General features: G+C 34.3%; 5 protein-coding genes across 5 annotated transcripts; 4 read left to right on the forward strand and 1 right to left on the reverse strand.

The window, feature by feature from the left end:
• The first annotated feature begins 47 nt into the window (after positions 1-47).
• LOC149730704 (E3 ubiquitin-protein ligase TRAIP-like) lies at positions 48-2,255 on the forward strand. The gene has a single exon (XM_089884463.1). It carries the CDS (start codon positions 452-454, stop codon positions 1,847-1,849), a length of 1,398 nt encoding a protein of 465 aa, XP_089740589.1. The 5' UTR covers positions 48-451; the 3' UTR covers positions 1,850-2,255.
• On the forward strand, positions 2,184-6,667 carry LOC149730705 (WD40 repeat-containing protein SMU1-like). Its single transcript, XM_089884458.1, has 10 exons — positions 2,184-2,381; positions 2,444-2,533; positions 2,869-3,141; positions 3,436-3,680; positions 4,117-4,285; positions 4,647-4,742; positions 5,022-5,180; positions 5,522-5,680; positions 6,002-6,109; positions 6,335-6,667. The coding sequence occupies exons 1-10, from the start codon at positions 2,289-2,291 to the stop codon at positions 6,482-6,484; spliced, it is 1,542 nt and encodes a 513-aa protein (XP_089740584.1). The 5' UTR covers positions 2,184-2,288; the 3' UTR covers positions 6,485-6,667.
• On the forward strand, positions 6,653-9,855 carry LOC149730706 (uncharacterized). Its single transcript, XM_089884473.1, has 4 exons — positions 6,653-6,793; positions 7,044-7,166; positions 7,348-7,448; positions 7,812-9,855. The coding sequence occupies exons 1-4, from the start codon at positions 6,756-6,758 to the stop codon at positions 7,907-7,909; spliced, it is 360 nt and encodes a 119-aa protein (XP_089740599.1). The 5' UTR covers positions 6,653-6,755; the 3' UTR covers positions 7,910-9,855.
• Positions 7,701-9,400, reverse strand: LOC149730707 (uncharacterized). The gene is made up of 3 exons (XM_089884468.1): positions 9,207-9,400; positions 8,597-8,938; positions 7,701-8,373 (listed from the first exon to the last, which is right to left on the reverse strand). Exons 1-3 carry the CDS (start codon positions 9,364-9,366, stop codon positions 7,919-7,921), a joined length of 957 nt encoding a protein of 318 aa, XP_089740594.1. The 5' UTR covers positions 9,367-9,400; the 3' UTR covers positions 7,701-7,918.
• Positions 9,710-11,329, forward strand: LOC149730708 (uncharacterized). The gene is made up of 4 exons (XM_089884469.1): positions 9,710-9,854; positions 10,207-10,426; positions 10,645-10,912; positions 11,132-11,329. The coding sequence occupies exons 1-4, from the start codon at positions 9,741-9,743 to the stop codon at positions 11,235-11,237; spliced, it is 708 nt and encodes a 235-aa protein (XP_089740595.1). The 5' UTR covers positions 9,710-9,740; the 3' UTR covers positions 11,238-11,329.
• Positions 11,330-11,392: the final 63 nt, after the last annotated feature.

The following is an 11,392-nucleotide window of genomic DNA, read 5'->3' on the forward strand; positions in this document are numbered from 1 at the left end:
ATTTCTTAAACTGACGTAAACATACCCCTGGTGGTAAATTCATTGTATTTAAATGGTAAATGAGTTACCAGTCAAAATCCACATCAGTTGACGGTACAGAAAATCGTGCCAAATGTAGTACTTTGCCAGGCATAAAACAACTCGTTGCAAAAAGCTCCCCACCTTACTTCTTGAACGTCGCAACCTCCATGTTTTTATTTGGCAACACTGTTTTGGAACACTTTGTGTTTTTTGGCAGAATTCAGCTTGATTTAAATGTTGCTTCTTGCATTTAAATGTTCATCATATGCCTTACAATTAACCGATGTAGTACAGATTAAAGACGCCTAATTAGGATGATATATTGTGTAGTATGTTAACTGAAGTGTTAATGTTTGCTCATTAACCTATTAAGTAATGTGCTGTACTTTTATTATAGAACATTCTTGGCTACGTTCCTAAGTATAGCATCATGTCTTTTCGTGGTAATTGTGTCATATGTACGGATTATTTTGATACTGAAAACGACATCAGTGTTACACCGTGTGGTCATCTATTTCATGCCTTGTGCTTGAACACGTGGATTACTACCAGCACTGGTAAAAAATCCTGCCCACAATGCAGAACCCATATAACTATGAAGCAAATTATTGGGAAAATTTATCTGAATCAACCACATGAAGAGCAAAATGAATTGGATGCTTATGTTTTAAAAAATAAGGTAGACGAACTAAACCTTAATTTAAAGAAAAAAGAAAAAGAGAAAACTGAATTCAAAGAGAATATAACGGCCTTGGAAAATGTTAAAGACACTTTAAAGAAACAGATTAAAAAGTTAAAACAGCAATTAACGGAAGAACGAAATAAACTGGATATTTTAAAGACAAGTATGAATGTGATGAAAACTGAGGTTTCTGACGCCAGGCTGTGTAAAGAGGAGACAAAAAAGCTACGACATCGTTTGCGAACTTTGGAAAAACTCGAAGTTGTTTTGACGGGACAGCAGAGTGAGGTTGATAATATGATGGAACAGTATACAGGGGGTTCGCAGTCTGCTGGTACCAAACAACTTGCAACGTTTTGCATTGCAATGAAGCAAGAATATGAGCTGCTGAAGGAGTCTAAATCTAAAATGAGTTCAGACCTGATGAAACTCAGGAGAGATTTGCATCGGAAAGAAGAAATTTTGTTAAAAAAACATGATTTAGTTGAAGAACTTGAATCTGCAAACAGCAATTTAAGAAGTCATGAAGAGTCCTTGCTGCAAGAAAACAAAAGTTTAAAGCATAAAATAAAAGCATTACAAATGGCAATCTCATCTCCAAGTGATACAAGGGCCTCAGCTGTATCTCGATTAATCGCAGAAAGTCCAGCCCCTGAGTTTCTTACTCCATTGCAAAACTCACGAACAGGAAATCGAGATTGGTCATCCGAGGAACCTATTTTGATGAAGAATCCAACACTCAGTTCATCGTTCCTTGAAGATGATGAGAAGTCGCCTAAAACGAGTCCTTTGAAGCGTAAAAACGAACTCCCAGAAGTTGACAGTCCTGCCACGAAAGCAAGGAAACTCCACTGTCTTGAATATGGCATTCCTTATGTTAAGATCAAATCAACAGTTGGAACATTTGAAGAAAATCCACCAATTAGGGTTTTCTCCAATCGCTTTAAAAAGAACGTAAACAAAAAACCTTCAATACCCTGGGAATACGAAACAAAGTATTTTAACAAAGTGAATCTAACTGGAACAAACAAGCCGTCTAGTTCAAAAATCTCATTTTCAAGTACAAATAATTCAAATTTCAATAAATTTTCGGGAACTCAATCCAAATTAAACACAAAAAGATTTAATCGATTAAAAAGAGTTTAATGTTGAGAATATTTATGTTTTTTTATAATGCTAGGTATTTGTACTTACGAATAATTGAATGTATGTCAAATGAACTTATCCACCAGTGGCCACTGAGTTTATTTATTTTTTGCGGCGTAAAATGTTTTTTGTTAAAATCCTATAACTTCCCACAAAAACAGTAAATAAACTGAGCGCCCAATGCCAGAAAAATTAAAGTGACTTTTGTTCAGTGGTTTTGTATCTTTAATGGTATAAAATTATCTTTTATTGTATTTTTATTGTTTGTGTAGTTTTTGTTTATAAACCAACACCCAACAACAATCTTTATCTGATTATCATATATATATATATGTGTGTGATGCTGCATTCCGTCAATTTTGACCAAATTCCCATTGAATTGTCTTTTTATATTTTATAACAATAGGCATGATAGTTGATAGAAAATAACTTTATCAAAATGTCGTTGGAAATTGAATCTGCTGACGTTGTGCGTTTGATTGAACAATACTTGAAAGAGAGTAACTTGCATAGGACCTTAGCTATGTTGCAGGTAACATTAGCTACAGTGTTTCCAGCCAAATACTGTGCAGTGTTTCACAACTGTTTTTATAGGAAGAATCGACTATCTCATTGAACACAGTAGAAAGCATTGATGGTTTTGTGAATGATATTAATAATGGACACTGGGACACAGTACTGCAGGTACATACAGTGCTGATAGATGTTATTTTTTGTTTAGTTTCTTATACTAGATTTAGTGGTCAATCGAGTTGATCTGGCGCCTTGGACAGTAGTTTGGTGCTTCCATTGTACTAAAAGGATTCTGGGTACAGTGCTGAATACTAATAGGCGTATATGTCCTTGTGCAAGACACCTTGCCATAACGTAGTGGTCACTAACTGGTCTGTACCCTGATTCCTAAATATATGAGTAATGGACCTACTCTGGCCAAAATCTCATGAGATATGGCATGCCACATTGTAGGATCTCCCAAGTATAATAGAATGATATTTGATCAAGTTTTTTGTTCCTTACAGGCGATACAATCCCTGAAACTCCCCGACAAAACACTGGTGGATTTATACGAACAAATTGTTCTTGAGTTGATTGAACTTCGCGAGCTTGGTGCAGCACGTTCGTTGCTTCGACAAACTGACCCAATGATGGCGCTAAAGCACGCACAAGCGGACCGGTACCTTCACCTTGAGAACTTACTCGCTCGCTCATATTTTGATCCACGAGAAGCTTACCCGGATGGTTCAACCAAGGAAAAAAGAAGGGCAGCCATCGCTTATTCTCTCGCTAAAGAAGTAAGTTTCTTGTCCCTTAGTATCATTATATATTCGCCGGAAATCATTAGTCTCTTTTTCAAACCGAAGCTCAAGTACACAACACTATTCATTGGACTTGATTTTTGTTTATTACTTTATAATGCAATACTTCGTTTTATTATATTGCGAATATTGCATATTGTTTAACACCCATAAAAGCAAATATTAATAGTACAGTTGCACTTTAATTATTTATAGAAATTCATCAAAAATCAATTTAAAACCCAAATCATTAAAATCTTGTATAATATTCCCGGTTCTCATTGCACCCAGGTCAGTGTAGTTCCCCCGTCGCGCCTCATGGCTTTGCTCGGCCAAGCATTAAAGTGGCAGCAACATCAAGGGCTTCTCCCACCCGGCTCCACCATCGATTTGTTCCGAGGAAAAGCATCGACCGTCCTCGAGGAGGAAGATGAGAGGTTTCCTACACAGATCAGCAAAACGATCAAGTTTGGACAAAAATCCCATGTTGAATGTGCGAGGTTCTCACCTGATGGACAATACTTGGTCACTGGAAGGTAAACATTGTAATGATCACCTATTCATCATTTTCTCAATTATCTTAACATTAAACCACTAGCTGTGATCATTTTACTTTACTTAAGAGTCAAGTCTAACGCATATACTAGAGAATCAATTCTTATTCATTATTTAGGTAAATAGGTAAAATCGTTATCTCAAATATTTTATTTTTAACATCAACCTACAAGTTGTGAGAGGGAAATATGTTATTTAATAATATTTATCAGTATGTTACACATGTGTGCTACTTATTAACAGCAAAACAGCATTTGTTTTGTTAAAACAGCACCTTGTTTTGTTGTAACTGACATTATTATTACCCTTCACTCCAATCTGTGGCCCTGCGGTTACAAGCTCATACCAACCATAACTATACAACCTGCATTCGTTTGAAATATTTAAATTCATCCCTTCTGGTTTTGTTATATTCAGTGTGGACGGTTTTATAGAAGTTTGGAATTTTGCGACTGGAAAAATCCGTAAAGATCTTCAGTTTCAAGCTCAGGATCGCTTCATGATGATGGAGGAAGCCGTGTTGTGCCTTGCATTCAGTAGAGATAGTGAGATGCTGGCAAGTGGTGATCAGGAGGGAAAGATAAAGGTATGGAGGTTCTAATCTTAATGTGACTATTTTAATGCTGCAATACAAGCATGGGCGTCACGTTTTGGGTGTCTGGGGTGTGTCATTCCAACTTTAGAGCAAAAGTGACAAAGTGACATTGTTTTAACATCCCAGTTTTAAACTACAAAGAAATTTTACCCTACTATTAGAATTAGATGATCATAGAAAACAGTAGATTGTTCGTTTATTATGAGTGTACCTGTATTTTTACACTGATGCCCCTGATTTTGTTAATAATGTAACACCTATGATGACTACAGGAATCATTGTGGTAAATTTGTAGTAAGAGTTATGTTTAAGTTAAAAGCACTTTAAATAATTACAACACCCACATATCCAGGTCTGGAAAATGAGCACAGGTCAGTGCTTGAGGAGATTTGAAAGAGCTCACACCAAAGGTGTTACCAGTGTATCTTTCTCTAAAGATGGAAGTCAGGTAACTATGCCATGGAATTACTTTGTTTTAAACCTTAAGTCATATTTTTCTACATTGTTTTGACTGTAAAATAAGAAAATGTATTACTACAGCTTGGACATCAAAGTAGTTTAGTTCTATTAAACTGCCATTAATTTTGTCTGCTAAATTCTTACATTATATATATAAAGCTGGCAGGAGGTTACTAGTTGCCAGCTTTGAAATTCTGTCTCTAAATTTGTTCTATGTGCAAAAACCTGAATAACATTTTTTTTGTTTTGTTTTAATTAAAACACACAGGTCCTCAGTGCTTCATTTGACCAAACTATTAAAGTTCACGGATTAAAATCTGGCAAGACATTGAAAGAAATGCGTGGCCATTCATCATTTGTTAATGAAGCTGTGTTTATGTTAGATGGGCATCATGTTATAAGTGCTTCATCTGATGGCAATGTTAAGGTAAAGATCAAATATTAAACATTATGTTCTATGTTTCCTATTCTTATGAAAATGTTTTTCAAACAATATGTGACACAACATGTGATCAAACTTTTCTTAATTTTAATGGTTTGCTTAATTTACTTTATGGTAAAGAATTTAGTCTTAATTTTTAAAGTCGTTATGGGTTAATCACTGTAATTTTATATTGTTGAAAAGTTGCATTACAAAATGTAAAATATTTTACCTTAATATTTATTCATATATATATAATTTATTTTTAGAAAACAAATTATTAATTTTGTTTTATAAACCTGTCTCTATATTATATATCTTGTTGTGAACACCCTTTTTCTACCCAGATATGGAATGTTAAAAGCACAGAATGCACCAACACATTCAAATCTCTTGGTGCTGGACAACAAGATGTTACCGTTAACAGCGTTCATTTATTGCCAAAGAATCAAGAACATTTTGTTGTTTGTAATCGATCAAGTACCGTGTCTATTATGAATATGCAGGTTTGTGGCTACACTGTGTGTATATCATGCTTCTGTACAGTTATGAGTTACGATATGTGTATCTTCTTACTTACCAAACACACATGGTGTATTATATGCATGATCCTCATACTCTCTATGCTCACTGTCAAGTTACAACATAGGTGTCAACTGTCTTCTCGTACACCACACACACATGATGTATTTATGCACCTCATGATCACTGTTAAGTTATAACATGGGTTTATTCTCATACACCAGACTTACACTGTTTTTTTTTTTTACTTTTAACCACTTCATGCTTACTGTTTAGTTTTAAATTAAGCATCAATCTACATTCAGGGTCAAACAGTCCGTTCGTTTAGCTCTGGTAAGCGTGAGGGTGGTGACTTTGTGTGTGCAACAGTTTCACCACGTGGAGAGTGGATTTATTGTGTTGGAGAAGATAAGGTAATGAAATATTTGGTTATTATTTGTGTGTGTTAAGCTTGTGTAATATGCCCTGAGCCATACTGGTAAAAAAGGTGACTTCCACACACAAGTGCTTATAGTTATTAAAGCTATTACTAAGTTTTATGTAAGCAGACATTTAGTATTAAACTGGTTATTTTAGGTTAAAAGTTATAAATCTGCCAGTTACTGTTATGCACGGTTTCAATGTATTTTAATACACAGGTGCTTTACTGCTTCTCTGCCACAAGTGGCAAGTTAGAACGTACACTTACAGTCCATGAAAAAGATGTAATAGGAATATCCCATCATCCACATACAAACTTGATTGCTACCTATTCAGAAGATGGCTTACTTCGATTGTGGAAGCCGTAGAATAAAAATAGAGCGGGATTTGAAATTAATTAGAATGCTGTATGTGGCGATTGTGTGTCATAATGCTTGTCAATCATACTTCAACAAGTGACGCGTTTCATTATGATGTTATAATGCATTTCGATATGAAAACCGCACGCCAACTGATTTTAGAATTTTTAATAAAATATTATCACATGGGCATTGGGGAGGAATTAATGCTAGTATAATATTTCTATTGCCAATTGGCGGGGATGCCCCCTGCGTATAATTTCATATTTTAATAAATATAATGGAAGCAAGAAGAGACGAAAATGATTCCGATGCAAGGTAACATTGACGTTTTTCGTATTATTTATTTTACTTAAATGAGGTACTACAACGTAGCATGCTATTGCATCTAAAATTTATGCCAGAGTTAGCCCATTACCATAAACTACAGGCTAGAGAACCATGGTGGTACTGTATGAACCTTGATAACTCAAGAGATATTAAATGTCGTATTATTTCTGCTGTGATAAACTTTCCAAAGTTTCTCCTTTAACTACAGAAGTTTTTTCTAAACTCACGCATTTTGCAGATATCGGGCACGCTATAAATTGCTGAGGAAAACCACGAAACAATTGGTTTATGAAAACGCCGCTATGTGCAATGAAATCAATAGGTTAGAGGAAAGAACTGTATCTGCAAAAGTGCAAAGAAAGTAAGGGCTTAAACCGTTTTTTTATCTTGTTAGTATGATTAACAAATTATATGTAAATCACCTTTAAAAGTGTTGTACACACATTGTTATGCTTATTTATACGCTATTACACGAATATATGTTACAAAATTAATGTAACTTTAAAGCGAAAAAAATTGCTCATTTTATTATATTTTTTCAGGTTTTTATTGAAAAAATTGTTTCAATTAGAAAAACCGGAGCAGAGAGGAAATGGAGAAAAGAATCAGAGAAGAACAAACTTGGTGCAGGGATTGTCTAATTGTGAGTTGTGTATGTAAGGTTGCATGTAGTATACGGTCTATTCAAAGCTGACAAAGAGCTTATAGTTAGTTAGGTGCACGGAATTAAATACAGATTAATTGGATAAACCTGTTTAAAAACTACTTTAGTTGTTTCTAATAACTGTTCTATGGGTTTGCATAGTGTAAGACAGAGTTTGCAGCTAACCTAACCTGACCTGACTGCAATGTCATCTTATGTAGATAGTTACCTTTGTATAAATTTAAAAAAAAACAAGTTATGTAAAAATGTTTACTCAATAACACAATAAAGTTATGTGATGAGTCATAAAATCCCAGGTATAAAATATCAATACAAGTTCATAAAAACACACACGTTCCACAGCAAAAACAAGTTCTATACAAAATGAACCAACCACAGCAAAGACAGAGAATGATGAAAATAAAATTGACAATGCAAGCCAAGTTTTACAAGTGACATGACACATCCTGCTATTGCTGCCATTGCTTATATATCCAAAGCATAAAATCAAAAGGGAATTTTAAGCTGTGAACCTCAGAACCAGCTTCATACTCTGATATAGTTTCTTTATAAATTCTAAGATCGGATTTGAATATATATTTCCCGGCCTTTAAATCTTCTTGTGTGGTAGATAGAGCAGAAGATATTGAAAGTTGTGAGTTGGCACTAGCTAATGTATTTTCATTGGGTTTGTTGTCAGTACTTTGAGACGCGAGTGGACAAGATCCATGTAAAGAAGAAAAATCTTGGAAAAGATCTGGAGAGAGTTGATATTGCTTCAAAGTTGTTACATTTGTGGCTGAATCTTCTGTTTCAGTTGAATTATTGCTGGAACTTGTTGAAACTTCATGTCGGTTCTTCATGAAATGACGACTAAGTCGCGAGATTAGTTCTGTTTGTTTTTTTCTGATTTTTGATACTGGATCTGTTGATAAAGTTTCAGAAATGAAGGAGAATGTTATGAATTATGATTATTTGCAGAAAATGTTTTTACATACAGGGGGTATTGAAACAATTTGAAAGTTAAGACACAGAATTCTGTTGCATCCTTGTTTATAACAAATTAAATTAACACAGAGTAGAAAATTCTAGGTTTGGCATGTGCACTTATTTATAACTGAAATTTTAAAATCACCTGTTTGACATACATTTGGGCTTCTCAAGGCTTACGATTGCTTCTCCCATCACTTCTTGGTCATATTCTTCCTCCATAGTGGAGGAAAAGTATCCTGCGAGAGCAAGATCATGAACGTCATCTTCCTGATGATCCTCACTGATCTTGTGCAAAGTTTGTCCAAGTTTTGTTGCCATAGCAACCACATCTTCTTCATCAAACTTCAACAAAATCCTCTCAAATATTTCCTCACTGGATGGAAGAGCTCCCCTGTTTCCTTCATTACCATTTTCTTCTGGGATCGTCTCCGATGATGCAAGAGACTCTTCTTCATCCATTGAAGCATCTTGACTCGTTACTGGTTCCTTATATTCTTCTAAAAAATACCAAAAAAAATAGAAGTCCATTTACCTTTAAATGTGATAAAATAGACATGTGCGTCTGTAATTATATTTTATTATTAAATTACACATGGTGACATGTGTAGAAAATAATGTTGGTGTTATTAAAAAATATTAAAGTGCATATTGACATATATTAAATACCAATTTATTATTATAATTCTTCTATACACAATTATTTAGTTATTATTACAAGAAATATTCATTATTCACAATCATTTTGAATAAAATACTCGTAATTACCAAGTTGTTCAAGATTTTCGTCCCCCAAATATTTTTCGTAAGATTTGAAGAGTAGAGCCCCGTTCGGTAAGTTTAACCAATCATCCTTTGTTAAGTGAAAGTCTCCAAATTCAACTGGAGTTTCACTTGAAACAGACTGGTCTGGCGAGTCAAGAATCATATTTCATACATACAAGAACTACGTACACCGCTTTTACTATCTTTACTACATTGTTATCAAATTTATCAACAAACTAATGTAGCGCGAACGTAATAGAAATCAAATATTGGTAAATTTATTCACATCCTCCTTTTATATCACTCGTTAGAACAAAGAAAAAACTTTAAAACCTAATATAACTTTTCTACATTATTAGTTTTCCCGCTAACCGCACTGTTGGTAAAAATTACTATAAACAAACATCTATACAAATGTCATATAAGGGGATTTTTTAAACGAATATTCCCATGTGTGACGTATGTCATGTGTTAAATGTTCAGACTCCTCGCACTATTTAAAACAGGAACCTCCTTTTGGAAACACATTCAATAACAATGGGAAAAGTAAGAAGCAAAAAGTCACGGATTCATTTAAAGGCAACAAAAGTTGCAACAAGCGACAAAGAAATAGAACCAGAAGAAAGTAATGATTACAATAACAATGACAAGGTAACAATAGGCTTATGCATTATTATGCAATTCACACATCTTTTTTTACATACTTTACTGTTTAGCCTGGCCTGCTATTTTCTACCCTATATATTGTAGACCAAACAGTTAGGCAATTACGGTTTAGTGTCTTGGTAAAAGACACACACGTAAGAATTTTCCAGTACATAGCAGAATAGGCTGGTGGTTAGGGGTTGATGGTTAGTGGTTATAGGGGTTAGTAGTTAGAGGTTAGTGGTTATAGGGGTTACTAGTTAGAGGTTCATGGTTAGCAAATAAGATGGGGGAAAGATTCCTTACTAACACCACTCACTGTATTACAGCATGTTATACTTTACGTGGTTTATTTTAGGAAGAAATCTTACCAAACCTGGAGAACAATCCTTTCTTTGGTTTAAAAATCGACCCAGCACTTTTGACCAAACAAAGTCTACAAGAAAGTGAAATAGAGAACAATGATGCATCGGGTAAAACCAAGTTTTTGTCAAAAAAACGAGTGACCGAGAGTTTTGGAGAAACAGTGAAAACAAAGAAAGAAAAAATGAATCGAAGACGTGAAATGTTCCTTCAAAGTAAGACACATTTTTCTGTAAACAAAATAGTTTTTTATACAGATTCATATTTTGTACAAATATTTTGAACTCTCTATTGTAAATTATTTTATTATGTATGAATGTGACCCTACAGTCATGTCGGGAAATAAGTAATGACTGGAATTTAAAACAGGGTTGGCCAAAAACCCAGAAGTTTATTAATGTCAAGTAATTTGGAAATTGTTATAAAACTCTAGAATTGGAAGTCAATCAAAGAATTGCAAAGAAACAGAAACAAGCAAAGCAGAGAGCAAAAAATCCAGTGGTTGGGGATATGCATGGACTTAAACTTGCTCTAACCGAAATACCAAAGTTAACATCTGAAATTCCAATTGTCATTGCTAAAACAAAGAAAAAGTCTCGTCGAAAACGCAAAAAAGAATCTTCTTTGCAAAAAGTTGAGAAAGTTTCGTTAACAGACAAAGACATGAGGCGTGTAAGAAGTAAACGAACCCAGAAACACATGTAAGTTCTTGTTTATATGGCTGTTTTATCTACCATAAACATATATAGTTTCGCTAGGTTCCAACCGTAAACTTTCTGGTAATCAAGTAACTGAAGTCTTTAAATATTATCTTAACTTAAAGGTCCTGAGGGGTCCAAGCTGGTGTTATGTTAAGCACATAGTTTTATGACCCATGGTAAAGAAAACAAACATTGTACTAAATATGGACAAATTAACAGGTTAAATGAAATCGCCAAATTGCAAAGCATGATGAAAGACAAGTCATATCAATCGAATTCTAAAGAAATAATTTTGAAAAATATTAAACAGCATTTAATTGAATAGAGTTACTTTATTGTTTTTGCCATAAATTGTTGTGCGGATGACTTTTTCATCCAGTTTACTAGAATAAAGTAGATCGTTGGAATTCGAGGTTACGTTATGTGGTGTTTTGTTCGTCGATGCATGTCGCGGCATGCTTTATGACGTCACAATTACTA

This window comes from Ciona robusta, chromosome 9 (genome assembly GCF_009617815.1).
Source record: "Ciona robusta chromosome 9, ASM961781v2".
Lineage (NCBI taxonomy): Eukaryota > Metazoa > Chordata > Ascidiacea > Phlebobranchia > Cionidae > Ciona > Ciona robusta.